At 38.7% G+C, this 18,832-nt stretch overlaps 1 protein-coding gene across 1 annotated transcript in view; it reads right to left on the bottom strand.

Annotated features, from left to right (window-relative positions):
* The window catches only part of LOC111558675, a 105,546-nt gene extending 88,554 nt beyond the window's left edge, over positions 1-16,992 (bottom strand). The window contains exons 1-2 of the mRNA XM_045050383.1: positions 16,814-16,992; positions 6,550-6,601 (exon numbers count right to left, since the gene is read on the bottom strand). Of these exons, the coding sequence (XP_044906318.1) occupies positions 6,550-6,601; positions 16,814-16,992 (231 nt within the window). The remainder of the gene's footprint in view (positions 1-6,549; positions 6,602-16,813) is intronic.
* Between the last annotated feature and the right edge of the window lie 1,840 nt (positions 16,993-18,832).

The following is an 18,832-nucleotide window of genomic DNA, read 5'->3' on the forward strand; positions in this document are numbered from 1 at the left end:
TCAGCAAAGTTGCATGGTACAAAATCAATGTACAGAAATCAGCTGTATTATTATACACCAATAATGAAGCAGCAGAAAGAGAAATCAAGAAACTGATCCCATTTACGATTGCACCAAGAATCATAAAATACCTAGGAATAAGCCCAACCAATGAGGTAAAAGATATGTATGCTGAAAACTATAGAAAGCGTATGAAGGAAATTGAAAAAGACACAAAGAAATGGAAAAACATTCCATGCTTATGGATTGGAAGAATAAATATTGTTAAAATGTCAATACTACCCAAAGCAATCTACACATTCAATGCAATCGCAATCAAAATTGCATTAGCATTCTTCTCAAAGCTAGAACAAACAGTCCCAAAATTTGTATGTTACCACCCAAGATCCCGAATAGCCAAAGTAATATTGAAGAAGAAAACCAAAGGGGGAGGCATCAAAATCCCAGACTTTAGCCTCTATTACAAAGCTGTAATCATCAAGACAGTATGGTATTGCTACAAAACAGACACATAGACCAATGTAATAGAATAGACAGCCCAGTATTGGACCCACAAATGTATGGCCAACTAATCTTTGACAAAGCAGGAATGAGTATCCAATGTTAAAAAGACAGCCTGTTTAACTAATGGTTCTGGGAGAACTGGACAGCAACATGCAGAAGAATGAAACTAGACCACTTCCTTACACCATACACAAAAAAAACTGAAAATGGATGAAAGACCTAAATGTGAGATAGGAAACCATCAAAATTCTAGAGAAGAAAGCAGGCAACAACCTCTTTGACCTCAGCCGCAGCAATTTCTTACTCGACACATCTCCAAAGGCAAGAGAACTAAAAGCAAAAATGAACTATGGAGACCTTGTCAAGATAAAAAGTTTCTGCACTGCAAAAGAAACAATCAACAAAACTAAAAGGCAATTGACAGAATGGGAAAAGATATTTGCAAATGACATATCAGATAAAGGGCTAGTTTCCAAAATCTATATAGAACTCAACAAACTCCACATCTGAAAACAAATAATACAGTGAAGAAATGAGCAGAAGACATAAATAGACACATTTCCAAAGAAGACATCCAGATGGCCAACGGACACATGAAAAGATGCTCAACGTCACTCATCATCAGGGAAATAATAATCAAAGGCTCATTGAGATACCACTTCACGCTGGTCAGAATGGCTAAAATGAACAAATCAGGAGACAATAGATATAACTACCCATGTGTCACAATAGATGCTAGCAAGGATGTGGAGAAATGGGAACCCTCTTGCACTATTGGTGGGAATGCAAACTGGTGCAGCCACTCTGGAAAACAGTGTGGAGGTTCATCAAAAAATTAAAAATAGAGCTACCCTATGACCCAGGAATAACACTGCTAGGAATTTATCCAAAGGATACAGGAATACTGATGCATAGGGGCACATGTACCCCAATGTTTATAGCTGCACTTTCAATAATAGGCAAATTATGGAAAGAGCCCAATGTCCATCAACTGGTGAATGAATAAAGAAGATGTAGTTTATATATACAATGAAATACTCCTTGTCAATGAGAAAGAATGAAATCTGGCCATTTGCAGCAATGTGGATGGAACTGGAGAGTATTATGCTAAGTGAAATAAGTCAGTCAGAGAAAGACAGATGCCATATGTTTTCACTCATATGTGGATTTTGAGAAACTTAACAGAAGACCATGGGGGAGGGTAAGGGGGAAAACAGTTACAAGCAGAGAGGGAGGGAGGCACATCATAAGAGGCTCTTAAATATTGAGAACAAACTGAGGGTTGATGGGGGTAAGGGGAAGGGGAAAGTGGGTGATGGGCATTGAGGAGGGCACCTGTTGGGATGATCACTGGGTGTTGTATGGAAACCAATTTAACAATAAATAATTTGGCTACTGTTGAGAGTGCTGCTATAAACATTGGGGTACAAGTGCCCCTATGCATCAGTACTCCTGTATCCCTTGGGTAAATCCCAGGCAGTGCTATTGCTGGGTCATAGGGTAGGTCTCTTTTTAATTGTCTAAGGGACCTCCACACTGTTTTCCAGAGTGGCTGCACCCATTTGCATTCCCACCAACAGTGCAAGAGGGTTCCCGTTTCTCCACATCCTCTCCAGCATCTAGAGTCTCCTGATTTGTTCATTTTGGCCACTCTGACTGGCGTGAGGTGATACCTGAGTGTGGTTTTGATTTGTATTTCCCTGATAAGGAGCGATGCTGAACATCTTTTCATGTGCCTGTTGGCCATCCGGATGTCTTCTTTAGAGAAGTGTCTATTGATGTTTTCTGCCCATTTCTTCACTGGGTTATTTGTTTTTCGGGTGTGGAGTTTGGTGAGCTCTTTATAGATTTTGGATACTAGCCCTTTGTCCGATATGTCATTTGCAAATATCTTTTCCCATTCCGTTGGTTGCCTTTTAGTTTTGTTGGTTGTTTCCTTTGCTGTGCAGAAGCTTTTTATCTTCATAAGGTCCCAGTAATTCATTTTTGCTTTTAATTCCCTTGTCTTTGGGGATGTGTCGAGTAAGAGATTGCTATGGCTGAGGTCAGAGAGGTCTTCTCCTGCTTTCTCCTCTAGGATTTTGATGGTTTCCCTTCTCAGATTCAGGTTCTTTAGCCATTTTGAGTTTATTTTTGTGAATGGTGTGAGAAAGTGGTCTAGTTTCAACCTTCTGCATGTTGCTGTCCAGTTCTCCCAGCACCATTTGTTAAAGAGGCTGTCTTTTTTCCATTGGATGTTCTTTCCTGCTTTGTCAAAGATGAGTTGGCCATACGTTTGTGGGTCTAGTTCTGGGGTTTCTATTCTATTCCATTGGTCTATGTGTATGTTTTTGTGCCAATACCATGCTGTCTTGATGATCACAGCTTTGTAGTAGAGGCTAAAGTCTGGGATTGTGATGCCTCCTGCTTTGGTCTTCTTCAAAATTACTTTGGCTATGCAGGGCCTTTTGTGGTTCCATATGAATTTTAGGATTGCTTGTTCTAATTTCGAGAAGAATGCTGGTGCAATCTTGATTTGGATTGCATTGAATGTGTAGATAGCTTTGGGTAGTATTGACATTTGACAATATTTATTTTTCCAATCCATGAGCAGGGAATGTCTTTCCATTTGTTTAAATCTTCTTCAATTACCTTCATAAGCTTTCTATAGTTTTCAGCATACAGATCTTTTATATCTTTGGTTAGATTTATTCCTAGGCATTTTATGCTTCTTGGTGCAATTGTGAATGGGATCAGTTTCTTTATTTGTCTTTCTGTTGCTTCATTGTTAGTGTATAAGAATGCAACTGATTTCTGTACATTGATTTTGTATCCTGCAACTTTGCTGAATTCATGTATCGGTTCTAGCAGACTTTTGGTGGAGTCTATCAGATTTTCCATGTATAATATCATGTCATCTGCAAAAAGCGAAAGCTTGACTTCAGCTTTGCCAATTTGGATGCCTTTGATTTCCTTTTGTTGTCTGATTGCTGATGCTAGAACTTCCAACAGTATGTTAAACAACAGCGGTGAGAGTGCGCATCCCTGTCGTGTTCCTGATCTCAGGGAAAAAGCTCTCAGTTTTTCCCCGTTGAGGATGATGTTAGCTGTGGGCTTTTCATAAAAGGCTTTGATGATCTTTAAGTATGTTCCTTCTATCCCGACTTTCTCAAGGGTTTTTATTAAGAAAGGGTGCTGGATTTTGTCAAAGGCCTTTTCTGCATCGATTGACAGGATCATATGGTTCTTGTCTTTTCTTTTATTAATGTGATGTATCACATTGAGTGATTTGCGAATGTTGAACCAGGCCTGCATCCCAGGAATGAATCCCACTTGATCACGGTGAATCATTGTTTTTATATGCTTTTGAATTCGATTTGCTAGTATCTTATTGAGAATTTTTGCATCCATATTCATCAGGGATATTGGCCTGTAGTTCTCTTTATTTCCTGGGTCTCTGTCTGGTTTAGGAATCAAAGTAATACTGGCTTCATAGAATGAGTCTGGAAGTTTTCCTTCCCTTTCTATTTCTTGGAATAGCTTGAGAAGGATAGGTATTATCTCTGCTTTAAACGTCTGGTAGAACTCCCCTAGGAAGCCATCTGGTCCTGGACTCTTATTTGTTGGGAGATTTTTGATAACTGATTCAATTTCTTCGCTGGTTATGGGTCTGTTCAAGCTTTCTATTTCCTCCTGATTGAGTTTTGGAAGAATGTGTGTGTTTAGGAATTTGTCCATTTCTTCCAGGTTGTCCAATTTGTTGGCATATAATTTTTCATAGTATTCCCTGAAAATTGTTTGTATCTCTGAGGGATTGGTTGTAATAATTCCATTTTCATTCATGATTTTATCTATTTGGGTCATCTCCCTTTTCTTTTTGAGAAGCCTGGCTAGAGGTTTGTCAGTTTTGTTTATTTTTTCAAAAAACCAACTCTTGGTTTCGTTGATCTGCTCTACAGTTTTTTTTTAGATTCTATATTGTTTATTTCTGCTCTGATCTTTATTATTTCTCTTCTTCTGCTGGGTTTAGGCTGCCTTTGCTGTTCTGCTTCTAGTTTCTTTAGGTGTGCTGTTAGATTTTGTATTTGGGATTTTTCTTGTTTCTTGAGATAGGCCTGGATTGCAATGTATTTTCCTCTCAGGACTGCCCTCGCTGCATCCCAAAGCGTTTGGATTGTTGTATTATCATTTTCATTTGTTTCCATATATTTTTTAATTTCTTCTCTAATTTCCTGGATGACCCACTCATTCGTTAGTAGGGTGTTCTTTAACCTCCATGCTTTTGGAGGTTTTCCAGACTTTCTCCTGTGGTTGATTTCAAGCTTCATAACATTGTGGTCTGAAAGTATGCATGGTATAATTTCAATTCTTGTAAACTTATGAAGGGCTGTTTTGTGACCCAGTACATGATCTATCTTGGAAGTGCTTTAAATTTTCTATCTGGCATATAACTTACATCTATGTCACTTGGAATCTAGCTGTGGACTTATTTTGTTGTTCAATTTGGGATGAATTCATTCCAAATTGGCATTCTGTCTGTCTGCTTTCTTCTCTGTGTGAGAAAAGCTATTTATATTTCCTGCTCCTGAGAATAATGGCTTTAGGAAGAAGAGTTCATGTAGTGTACAGGTCCTGTTGATTCAGGGAGTGTCTCCAGTGAGTGCTGCATGTGTTCTGGGTGCTCTATCTTTCAGGCCAGTTGTCAAAAGAGTCTCTTTGCCTGCCATGGTCAGTGTTTGGTCCTTGCACAGACTATGGTAAGTTTTAACAAGGTGTGCTCTTGTCTGCTCATTAAATATGACCTGATACTACTTCTACTAGAACTGAAGCCCTGCAGAACTCTCTGGTTGGGAGACATGGTGTGGGAAGGGCTTTCTGCTGGTCTTCTAGGGAAGGGGTCTACTGCACTGGGACTGAGGCAGGCTTGACTGAGAAGGAAAATTCCACCCAAGAACAGGAATGTAGGACTTGGTGTAAGCAAGTTCATTAGCCAGTGTCAGCACTGCGGTGCTTCCTGAATGTTGCTCTGTGTTTATGCTGAGGGGCAAGGTAGGGAAGTGGTACTGACCAACTCCTTTGCCCTCAGATAGGCATCTCCATGAATGCTGATTCTTAGGGACATGCTCAAATAAGAGCAAGTAACCTCGCCCCTGTGTGTCCCCAGGTGTTGCTCAAATTTCTGTTTCCATGCCATCAGCCTCCTGGGCTGTTTGCATGCCTTCTTTCTATTAGCAGGGCAGTGTCCTCAGGACTCTAAACTCTATCCTAGACAAGCCCACTGACCTTGAAAACTATAGGCTTTAAGTCCTCCCAAGCCCTCCTGCCACTGGTTTCAAGAGTTCACAAACATCTGCCTCTCTCATTTTCCCAGCAAATGGCTTTCAGGAAATGTTCTCCTTTTGCGTTCCCTTGTGTTCTCATTCTCTCTCACCCTTCACAACCACAGCTGCCTCCCATGCAAAGCGCCTGTGATTCATTTCTCCACTAAACCATGTCTCCACACTTACTACCTTCTTTGGTGTGGTCCCTTCACTCCCTTTAGTTGTGGAGTTTGTTCTTTCAGTCTTCAAATTGATTTCTGAGGTATTTAGAATGATTTCAATGTTATCTTTTTTAATGTTTATTTTTGAGAGAGTGAGAGAGAGAGAGACAGAGACAGAGCAAGAGCAGGGTAGGGGCAGAGAGAGAAGGAGACACAGGATCTGAAGCAGGCTCCAGGCTTTGAGCTGTTAACACAGATCCCAACGTGGGGCTTGAACCCACCAGCCATGAGATCATGACCTGAGCAGAAGTCAGATGCTTAACTGACTGAGCCACTCAGGTGCCCCGGATTTGAATGTTATCTTAATGGGAAAGATGAGCCTAGGGTCCTCCTACTCTGCCAATATATTCTACAAAGTCGTTCAAATCTATCTCTATATTTAAAAAATCCTACTAATGTTATATAATTGTTTTTAATGTTCAAGAATATATCAGGGATTTCCACCAAGTGAGTACAGCACTGCCCTAATTTCTGTTCATCCAGGAAAGATGTTAAAAATATTAAAATAAGTGTGTTGCTCTTACATCTGACCCTTCAAACCAGGCTGATGCAACCACTGATCTTGACCTCACTGGACTGCAAAAAAAAGTAGCAAATACATTAGGTAATTATTCAGTACTTTCCCAGTTTGAACTGGACCTGACTATACTTCTGATTTCTCTCTTGCCAGACTCTTGGCTTTGTCTTTACTTTGCATTCAAAACCACTTCTGACCACACTGGAATGTGATACACTAGTTTATGCTCTTTCTGACTTTTTGGAATGCAGTCTGGTTTTAGACTTAGCTTGTCCTCTGACCCTGGCATCACCCACTATTTTGGTTTTGTCCTTCCATCCCAGGGCTTCTTTCAACTCCAACCACTGACTCCATCCTAACAAGATGTCCGAAGGGCTGGCTCCAGACTATCTGCAAAGGATATAGAACACCAGATTTTTAAAGTTAAGTGGCCATTCAGATGTTTCTGAGTTTATTTGGTGAAATAAGGGGATTGCCTGACAGAAGAGCATTTGCAGAGGAACCTAGGTATCTTTTGGGTAATTCTGCATAGAAAAAAAGAAAAAGGGCAAAAATTTTTAATCCAGAATGAATCCTTAATCCTTGAAAGAGGATAACAATTCTGAGTATAATATTGTGCTTCTAATTCTGATTTGTCTTTTCTCTTGGCCCTTAAAAATACTTATGTATGGGATCTATGGAGAACAAGAGGGATATATACAAAACTGAAAAGTCTATTTCACTAAAAACACCCGCAAGACAACTGGGGCAAAACAGCACTGTCTTCCTTTTGAAATTATTACAGGAAAGAAGAAAAGTATTCTTTACCTCATAACCAACTTTTGTAGAACTTTGGCACTGTGAGTATTGTATTTTTTTTAGCAATGGTGTCTAGGGGAAGCTGTGGTGCCTGGCAGAATTAGCACTAACACCTAGCAGGGACCACATGGCCAAGTCAAGACTACAGTCTCCAGCATCAGCCCAGTGGACTGGCTGAGTGGTGATGGTGCGAGGAGGGAGCATATGTATTTATGAGCACCAGGTGAAACATACCTAGACACTTCTATAAATGGTTTGGAGAGTAATTGGTGGTAGCACTTTAGAGAGGATTGAGGCCATGCATCAGTATATGGGGAAAAAGCCAGTAGATTTCAAGTATTATGGTTAATATGCATCATTTATACACATAATTGGTGGAATCTTGTATAAATTCAGGTTGAATTGGAAATTTCTTTTTTTGTGACTTTAATTCCTAGGTTGTCTAATTCTTCTTTTCACTCACTCCTGAATCTGATATTTGTTCTCATCATGAATTTTGTTCCAACAACACCTTCTTGGTCTAAAAATAATTCTAACTTTACAGGCTTGGAAAAGAAGGACAAAAATGGAGGTATAACAATCTCAGATTTCAGTATATATTACGAAGCTGTAGTAATGAAAACAACATGATACTGGCACAAAAATAGACACATATATCAATACAACAGAATAGGGAGCCCAGGAATAAACCCACACTTATATGGTCAATTAATCTTCAACAACAAAAGAGAATATACAATGGGAAAAAGCTTGCCTCTTTAACAGATGGTTCTGGGAAAACTGGACAGCTACATGCAAAAGAATGAAACTGGACCACTTTCTTACATCATACATAAAAATAAACTCAAAATGGATTAAAGATGTAAATGTGAGACCTGCAACCATAAAATTCCTAGAAGAAAACATGGGAAGTAATTTCTCTGACATCAGCCACAGAAACATTTTTCTAACTATGTCTTCTTTAGCAAGGTAAGAAAAGCAAAAGTGAACTATTGGGACTACACCAAAATAAAAAGCTTTAGCAGAGTTGAGGAAACCATGAACAAAACAAAAAACAACCTGCTGAATGGAGAAGATATTTGTAAGTAATATATCCAGTAAGGAGTTAATATGCAAATATATAATGAACTTATACAACTCAACACCAAAAATCAAATAATCCAATTAAAAAATATGCAGAAAACATGAATAGACATTTTTCCAAAGAAAGCATAAAGATGGTCAACAGACACATGAAAAGATGCTCCACATCTGTAATCATCATGGAAATGAATGTCAAAACCACAATGAGATATCACCTCACATCTGTCAGAATGGCTAAAACCAAAACACAAGAAACAAATGTTGACAAGGGTGGAGAAAAAGAAACTTTTGTGCACTGTCGGTAGGAATGCAGACTGGTGCAACCACTGTTGAAAACAGCATGGGGGGGTCATCAAAAAATTTAAAAAAAAAGAATTACTGTATAATCTAGTAATTCCACTACTGGGTATATACCCAAAGAAAACGAAAACACTAAATCCAAAAGATATATGCATCCCTACGTGTATTTCCCCCCTATTTACACTAGCTTAGATTTGGAAGAAACTCAAGTGTCCATCCATAGATGAATGGATAAAGAAGATGTATTTATATGTAATGGAATATTACCCAGTCATAAAAAATGTAATCTTATCATTTGCAGCAACATGGATAGATCTAGAGGGTATAATGATAAATAAGTCATTCAGAAAAGATAAATACCATATGGTTCAACTCATATGTGGAATTTAAGAAACACAACAAATGAACAAAGAAAAAAGAGACAAACAAAAATACAGACTCAAATACAGAAAACAAACTAGTGGTTGCCAAATGGCACTTGGTTGGGGGCTGGGTAATATAGGTGAAGGAGATTAAGGGTACACTTATGATGAGCACTGAGTAATGTATGAAATTGCTGAATCATTATATCATACACCTGGAAGTAAAGTAACATTGTATGTTAATTATACTTGAATTTTTTAAATAAATAATAATTAAAATAATAATAATTCTGGATTTAATTGCTTTCCTATTCAATATGAATCCACCATCATCAATAACTATAATAATGACAATAATAATAGTAATAATAAATACATCAAAAATAAAAGATACCACTTATCATTTATTTACAATATGCCAAACATATTTCATATTTATCTCATTTAATCTTCACTATTCCAACAATGATAAGAGAAACTACCTTTTACTGAGTACCCATTATGTGTAAATCACAGTGTTAGGTATTTTATATGCATTGTTTAATTTAATTATCTAAACACTATGAGGTATGTACTAATATTACTTTTATTTTAAAGATTAAGGAATTTACATTCAAAACAATAAAATAACTCTATATTGCCTCACTCTCATAATTGCTATCACATCCCCTTTAAATTCTGGTTCACCAACTTTCTAATATATAAATGTATTTGTTGCCACAGAAAGCCAAAATAACAGCAACTTAAAAATTATAGAAGTTTATTTCACCTTTATTTTAAAATGTAACGTTGTATGTTCTTTTTTCCAAGTTTTATTGAGAAACATATATATATATATATCACTGTGTATATCACTGCATATAAGAGGTTGATTTACATATATTGTGAAATGATTACCACAATAAGTTTAGCTAACACCCATAATGTAAAGATACAATAAAAAGAACGAAGAAAGGAATACAGAAAAAAATTCACATTGTGATGTAAACTTTTTGAATTTACTTTCTTAAAAACATTCTGTATATCATACAGCAGTGTTACCTATATTCATCATATCATACATTAAATCCCTAGTACTTTATAACTTTTACTATTTACTTTACAACTTTTGACCACCTTCTTCCAATAGAACCTCTCCTCACTTTCCATTTCTGGTAACTAAAAGTCTAATCTCTTCTTCCATAAGTGTGTATTTTTAAAAAGTTTTTAAGGTTTTTTTAAAAGTTTTTTAAGTGAAATCATACAATATTTATCTTTCTTTTTCTGACTTAATTCACTTAGCATGATGCCTTTAAGTTACATCCATAAATGGCATGATTTCCTCATTTTTATGGCTGAATAATATTCCATTGTGTATATGTACCACAATTTCCCCCCATTTATCTATTGATAGAAACTTGGGTTGTTTCAGTGTCTTGGTTATTGTAAATAATGTTGCTATGGACATGGAGGTGCATATATCTCATTGAGTTAGTATTTTTATTTCCTGTGTATATATTCCCAGAAGAGAAATTGATTGATTACATAGTACCAATTTTTTTTATTTTCTGAAGAACTTCTGAAACGTTTTCCATAGTGGGTGTACCAATTTACACTCCCATCAACAGTGCAGAAATGTTCCCTTTCTTGCTTCCATCTTTTTAAGATTTTATTTTAATTCCAGTTAACACACAGTGTTGTATTAGCTTCAGTTATAAAATATAGTGATTCAACACTTTCATACAATAGCCAGTGCTCATCACAAGTGCACTCCTCAATAAACATCACCTATTTAGCCTATCCCCCACCCACAACCCCTCTAGTAAACATCAGTTTGTTCTCTATAGTTAAGTGTATGTTTCTGGCCTTCTCTCTCTCTCTTATTTTCCTTCTTTTTGTTTGTTTCGTTAATTTTTTAAATTCCACATGTGAGTGAAATCATATGGTATTTGTCTTTCTATGAATGACTTATTTCACGTAGTATTATAATCTGTAGTTCCATCCATGTCATTGCAAATGGCAAGATTTCACTTTTTATGACTGAATAATATTTCATCTTCCTTATCCATTCCTCTATCAATGTAGACTTGGGCTGCTTCCATATCTTGGCTACTGTAAATAACTGTGCTATAAACATAGGGATGGATGTATTTCTTTGAATTTGTGTTCTTGCATTCTTTGATAAATAACTAGTAGTGAAATTTCTGGATCACAAGGTAGTTCTATTTTTAAGTTTTTGAGGCAGCTACATATTGTTTCCAACACTGGCTGCACTACTTTGAATTTTTTTTTAATATGAAATTTATTGTCAACTTGGTTTCCATACAACACCAGTGCTCATCCCAACAGGTGACCTCCTCAATACCCATTACCCACCCTCCCCTCCCTCCCACCCCCCATCAACCCTCAGTTTGTTCTCAGCATTTAAGAGTCTCTTCTGTTTTGGCTCCATCCCTCTCGAACCTTTTTTTTTTTCCTTCCCCTCCCCCAGGGTCTTCTGTTAAGTTTCTCAGGATCCACATAAAAGTGAAAACATATGGTATCTGTCTTTCTCTGTATGACTTATTTCACTTAACATAACACTCTCCAGTTCCATCCATGTTGCTACAAAAGGCCATATTTTATTCTTTCTCATTGCCACATAGTATTCCATTGTGTATATACACCACAATTTCTTTATCCATTTGTCAATTGACGGACATTTAGGCTCTTTCCATAATTTGGCTATTGTTGAAACTGCTGCTATAAAAATTGGGGTACAAGTGCCCCTATGCATCAGGATTCCGGTATCCCTTACGTAAATTCCTAGCAGTGCTATTGCTGGGTCATAGGTTAGATCTATTTTTAATTTTTTTGAGGAACCTCCACACTGTTTTCCAGAGTGGCTGCACCAGTTTGCATTCCCACCAACAGTGCAGGAGGGTCCCCGTGTCTCCACATCCTCACCAGCATCTATAGCTCCTTGAATTGTTCATTTTAGCCACTCTGACTGGCGTGAGGTAATATCTGAGTGTGGTTTTGATTTGTATTTTCCCTGATGAGGAGCAACGTTGACCGTCTTTTCATGTGCCTGTTGACTATCCGGATGTCTTCTTTAGAGAAGTGTGTATTCATGTTTTCTGCCAATTTATTCCCTGGATTATTTTTTTTTCGGGTGTGGAGTTTGGTGAGCTCTTTATAGACTTTGAACACTAATAATGAAGCAACAGAGAGACAAATAAAGAAACTGATCCCATTCACAATTGCACCAAGAAGCATAAAATACCTAGGAATAAACCTAACCAAAGATGTAAAAGATCTGTATGCTGAAAACTATAGAAAACTTACGAAAGAAATTGAAGACGACATAAAGAAATGGAAAAACATTCTGTGCTCAGGGATTGCCAGAATAAATATTGTTAAAATATCAATAGTACCCAAAGCTATCTACACATTCAATGCAATCCCAATCAAAATTGCACCAGCATTCTTCTCAAAGCTAGAACAAGCAATCGCAAAATTTGTATGGAACCACAAAAGGCCCCGAATATCCAAAGTAATTTTGAAGAAGACCAAAGCTGGAGGCATCACAATCCCAGACTTTAGACTCTACTACAAAGCTGTCATCATCAAGACAGCATGGTATTGGCACAAAAACAGACACAGAGACCAATGGAATAGAATCGAGACTCCAGAATTGGACCCACAAAAGTATGGCCAACTACTCTTTGACGAAGCAGGAAAGAATACCCAATGGAAAAAAGACAGCTTCTTTAACAAATGTGCTGGGATAACTGGACAGCAACATGCAGAAGAATGAAACTGGACCACTTTCTTACACCATTTACAAAAATAAACTCAAAATGGCTAAAGGACCTGAATGTGAGAAGGGAAACCATCAAAACCCTAGAGGAGAAAGCAGGGAAATCCTCTCTGACCTCAGCCACAGCAATTTCTTACTTGACACATCTCCAAAGGCAAGGGAATGAAAAGCAAAAATGAACTATTGGGACCTCATGAAGATAAAAATCTTCTGCACTGCAAAGGAAATAATCAACAAAACTAAAAGGCAATGCATGGAATGGGAAGAGATATTTGCAAATGCCATATAGGACAAAGGTCTAATATCCAAAATCTATAAAGAACTCACCAAACTCCACACATAAAAAGCAAATAATCCAGTGAAGAAATGGGCAGAAGACATGAATAGAAACTTTTCTAAAGAAGATAACCAGATGGCCAACAGGTACATGAAAAGATGCTCAACGACACTCATCATCAAGGAAATACAAATCAAAACCACACTGAGCTATCATGTCACGTCATTCAGAGTGGCTAAAATGAACAAATCAGGGGACTATAGATGCTTGTGAGGATGTGGAGAAACGGGAACCCTCTTGCACTGTTGGTGGGAATGCAAACTGGTGCAGCCGCTCTGGAAAACAGTATGGAGGTTCCTAAAAAAATTAAAAATAGATCTACTCTATGACCCAGCAATAGCACTGCTAGGAATTTACCCAAGGGATATAGGAGTGCTGATATATAGGGACACTTGTAACCCAAAGTTTATAGCAGTACTTTCAACAATAGCCAAATTATGGAAAGAGCTTAAATGTCCATCAATTGATGAATGGATAAAGAAATTGTGGTTTATATACACAATGGAATACTACGTGGCAATGAGAAAGAATGAAATATGGCCCTTTGTAGCAACGTGGATGGAACTGGAGAGTGTTACGTTAAGTGAAATAAGTCATACAGAGAAAGACAGATACCATATGTTTTCACTTTTATGTGGATCCTGAGAAACTTAATAGAAGTCTATGGGGGAGGGGAAGAAAAAAAAAGAGGTTACAGAGGGAGAGAGCCAAAGCATAAGAGACTCTTAAATACTGAGAACAGAGGGTTGATGGGGGGTGGGAGGGAGGGGAGGGTGGGTAATGGGTTCTGAGGAGGGCACCTTTTGAGATGATCACTGGGTGTTGTATGGAAACCAATTTGACAATAAATTTCATATTTAAATTTTAAAAAAAGAAATAAGGCATACAGACAAAGACAGATACCAAATGTTTCCACTCTTGTGTGGATCCTGAGAAACTTAACAGAAGACCATGGGGGAGGGGAAGGGAAAAAGTTAGAGAGGGAGGGAGCCAAATCATAAGAGAGTCTTAAAAACTGAGAATAAACTGAGGGTTGATGGGTGCTGGGAGTGAGGGGAAAGTGGGAGATGGGCATCGAGAGGGCACCCGTTGGGATGAGCACTGGGTGTTGTATGGAAACCAATTTGACAATAAATTTCATATTAAAATAAATAAATGAAATATAATATAATAAGCCTCTTGTACGCAGCATTGCTGGGTCTTGTTTTTTCTTTTTTTTCTTTTTATGTAGGCTCCATGCCCAATGTGAGGCTTGAAATTAATACCCTGAGATTGAGTCACATGATCTATACTCATTGAGCCAGACAGGTGCCCCTTATTGGTCTTTTTTTTTTTAATCCATTTCCTCTACCCTTTGTCTTTTGATTATAGTGTTTAGTCCATTTATGTTCAAAGTAGTTATTCTTAGATATGTATTTAGTATCATTATTACTTGTTTTGTCATTGATTCTGGAGATTTTCTCTGTTCCTTTCTAGTCTTTTGCACTTTGGCCTTTTCTTCCCACTCAGAGTCCCCTTTAATATTTCTTGCAGGGCTGCTTTATTGGTGACGGCATTCTTTGTTTTTGATTGTCTAGGGACTCTTTATCTCTCCTTCTAGTGTGAATCATAGCTTTGCTGGGTAGAATATTTTAGTTTGCAGATTTTTTTCCCATTCAGCACATTGAATACATCATGCCACTCCTTTCTGGCTTGCCAAGTGTCTGTGGAGAGATCTGCTGCTAAACGTACGGGCTTTCTCTTGTAAGTTAGAGACTTCCTTTGTCTTGCTGCGTTTTGGATTTTTTTCTTCATCACTATATTTTGCGAATTTAACTACAATATCTTTTGATGTTGATCTGCTTTTCTTTATTTTTGATGGGAGTTCTCTGTACCTCCTGGATTTGGATGTCTATTTCCTTCTCCAGGTTAGGGAAGTTTTCAGCTATTATTTCCTCAAATCAACTTTTGCCCCCTTTTTCTCTCTTTTCTTCTTGGACTTATAAGATATGAATGTTACCACATTTGATGGAGTCACTGAGTTACCTAAGTCTATTCTTCTGATCCATAATTCTTCATTCTCTCCTTTGCTCAGTTTCATTATTTTCCATTATTCTATATTCTATATCATTTATTTATTCCTCCACTTCTTTCATCCTTGGGTCATTACACCATTCAGTTTCCCATCTCAATTATAACTTTTTTTATTTCAGCTTGATTTTTTTAACTATTTTAATTGTGGTAAGTGCCTTCCCGAAGTCTTAGATTCTTTTTCAAGCCCAGTGAGTATTCTCATGATTGTTGCTTTAAATTTTCCACCAGCCATATTACCTGTATATGTTTCAATTAGATCTCTGGCCATGACATTTTCTTGTTCCTTCTTTTGGGATGAATTCCTCCACCTTTGCATTTTGTCTAGATCTATGTTTTCTTCTCTGTGTTAGAAAAGCCTGTTATGTTTCTTGCTCCTGAGAGTAATCCTTTATGAATAAGAGGTCATATGATTTCCAGGACCTGGCACTTCATGGAGTGTCTCTGGTGTGTGCTGTGTGCACTCTGCTACTATGTTTTGGCAGCTTTGTCCTTCAGGTCAGTTGTCTGCAGAGGCTCTCCTTGCCTTCAATGGGCAGTGTTTGGTCCTTAACGAGAATGTGGTGAGTTTCAACTAGGCATGCTCTGTTCTACTTGTTAAATGAGACCTGATGCTACTTCCACTAGAACTGAAGCCTTGCAGAACTCTATGGTTTATAGATGTGTTGCATGTGCAGGTGTCTGCTGGCCTTCCTGGGATGAGACCCACTGCACTGATTCTTAGGCATATTTACCCAATAAAAGCAGTACCATCTGAGTGCCAGGGGCAGGACTTGGTGTAAGCCGGTGAGGCAGCCAGTGTTGGCACTTAGTTGCTTACTGCAGTTGTTTTATGCTGAGGGAGAGGAGAGGGAAATGACACCAACCAGCTCCTTTGTCCCTTGAGAGGGGTTTCCCTGCTTTCTGCTCTCCGGGATGCCCTTCCAAAAGTGCGATTAATTTCCCCTCATGCATTCCAGGTATTTTTCAGATTGCTGTTTTTAAATTGTCTGTCTCTGGGTACCCTGCCTGCCTGGAGCAGTGCAGTGCCCTTTAGGATCTATCCCAGCAACGCTTGCTGACTTTTAAAATCCCATACTTTTGGTATGTGGTGTTGTGGGGACTTGCACTAGTCTTCTTGAGGAGGTACTTACTGCACTTTGTCAGATGCAGGATTGACTGAGAAGGGCAGTACCGCCAGAGTGCAGGGGCATGGGATTTGGAGCAAAGGAGGCTAAATAGATAGTGTCCGGGTTAGCCACCCTCAGCAGGTGTCTTTGCACATATACTGAGGGGCAGGAGAGGGAAATGACATCCACAGGCTTTTTTGTCCCCAGAGAGGTGTCTCTATGAATGCCATATCTCACAGATAATCTCCAAGAAGAGCAGACAATCACTTAAGTGATCGTGAGATCGCACTCTGCCCTGGGGTTGCTTGCTCCATGTTTGTTTACCTGCCTTCTCTCCAGGAGTAGGGCAGCACCCTCAGGGTTCCATTGCAGCCAAACCTGCCAACCTCTAAAACTCAAGTCTTTAAGCCCCACTAATTGTAAAAACCCACCAAAACCAGCCCTTCTCATTTTCCCAGCCAATAGCTTTGGGGAAATATTCTCTTTGTGCATATCCCTGCATGCTCCGCTCACTGTCACTTTTCTCTGAGACCAGAGCTCCCTTCCCCTCCTCTACATTCATGATCCATTTCTCCCCAAACCACATTTCTGCACTTCCTACTTTCCTCATTGTGGCCTCTTTTCTTCCTACTTTCCTTATTGTGGCCCCTTTTCTCACTCTAGTTGTGCAATTTGTTCTGTCAGTCCTCAGGTCGATTTCTTGGGGATTCAGAATGATTATGATAGTTATCTAGATGTGTTCCAGGAACTAGGTAGCCTTGAATCCTCCTACTATATCTTAGCTCCCCCTCCCCAAAAAGTGCATTTTTTATTTCCTTTGTTGTGTTCTTCATCTCTTTTTTTTTTTTTTGCCCTTTTTTAAGGGTCTTACTGATGACCTCCACTCTTTTTTTAATGTTTATTTTTGAGAGAGAGAGAGACAGAGCATGAGCAGGGGAGGGGCAGAGAGAGAGGGAGACACATAATCTGAAGCAGGATCCAGGTTCAGAGCTGTCAGCACAAGCCCAAAGCATGGCTTGAATTCACGAACCGTGAGATCATGACATGAGCTGAAGTTGGACGCTTAACTAACTGAGCTAGCCAGGCACCTGTGATGACCTCCACTCTTTTCTCAAGTCCTGGGATTATATTTATGATCATTACTTTAAATTCTCTATCAGGCATATTATTTATATCCATTTCACTCTGGTGTCTTGCTGTGGTTTTATCCTGATCATTCAGTTGGGACATATTCCTGTGTTTCCTCATTTTGCTTAGCTCTGCCTCTGTTTCTCTGTTAGAAAAGTCAGTTATATCTTGTGCTTTGGATGCAAATGGCTTTATGAAGAAGTCCTTTCATGCCCTGAAGTGCAGTATCCTTTACTCTCCAGGACCTGGTGCTTCAGGGAGTATCTCCTGTGTGTGTGTGTTGTGTGCCCTGATGTTGATTCCTGGCTGTTTTTCTCTTAATTCCAGTCATCTACAGAGGCTTTCTTTGGTTGTTGATGCCTTGTTTGGTCCCTAACTGAGTGGGGTGAATTTTAAGAAGGTGTGCCCTGCTCTGCTTTTGAAATGAGACCTGCTATCGCTACCACTAGAACTCAGGCCCTACAAAATACAGAGGTCAGGAGATACAATGATGGCGCATTTTGCACCAACATCTTCTGGGGTCGGGGACACATAGCCTTGGGACTGAGCCAAACTTAACTGTAAGGCCAGATGTGCTTAAACATGGGGTTCAGGGCTTGATGTAATCAAATTGGGGAGTGTGTGTCCATGCTGGTCTTGCAAATGGTCGTGTTTTTATGTGGAAGGGTGGGAGAGGGAAGTGGAATGTGTCAGCTACTTTGTACCTAGAGGGGTCTTCCTTTCATCCCTGCCTGTTCAGGATATTCTCTGATATGAGTAAATAACTCTTTCTCCCTTATGCCCAGGGGTTTTTTTTTAATTTTTTTCTTTAAAGTCAAGAATACAATTCAGAAATAATTTGATCTTTTTTTTTTGAAAAATATTATTTATTGTCAATTTGGGTTCCATACAACATCTAGTGCTCATCCCAACAAGTGTCCTTCTCAATGCCCATCACCCACTTTCTCCTCTCCCCCACCCCCATCAACCTTCAGTTTGTTCTCAGTATTTAAGAATCTTTTATGGTTTGCCTCTCTCTCTCTCTCTCTCTCTCTCTCTCTCTCTGTATCTGTAACTTTTTCCCCCTTCCCCTCCCCCATGGTCTTTTGTTAAGTTTCTCAGGATCCACATATGACTGAAAACATGATCTGACCATTTGCACCAACATGGATGGAACTGAAGTGTGTTATGCTAAATGAAATCAGTCAGAGAATGCCCATGTATTTTTTAATCTGCTGCTTCTAAGCTGTATTTCTGTGGCCTATTTGTTGTCTGTCTTTTTAAGAGTGTGAACTCAGGTTTCTAATGTACTCCAGACTACCCCAGAGATGAGCCCATTGATT

The sequence above is a fragment of the Felis catus genome, chromosome X, assembly GCF_018350175.1.
Source record: "Felis catus isolate Fca126 chromosome X, F.catus_Fca126_mat1.0, whole genome shotgun sequence".
NCBI classification, from domain to species: Eukaryota; Metazoa; Chordata; class Mammalia; order Carnivora; family Felidae; genus Felis; species Felis catus.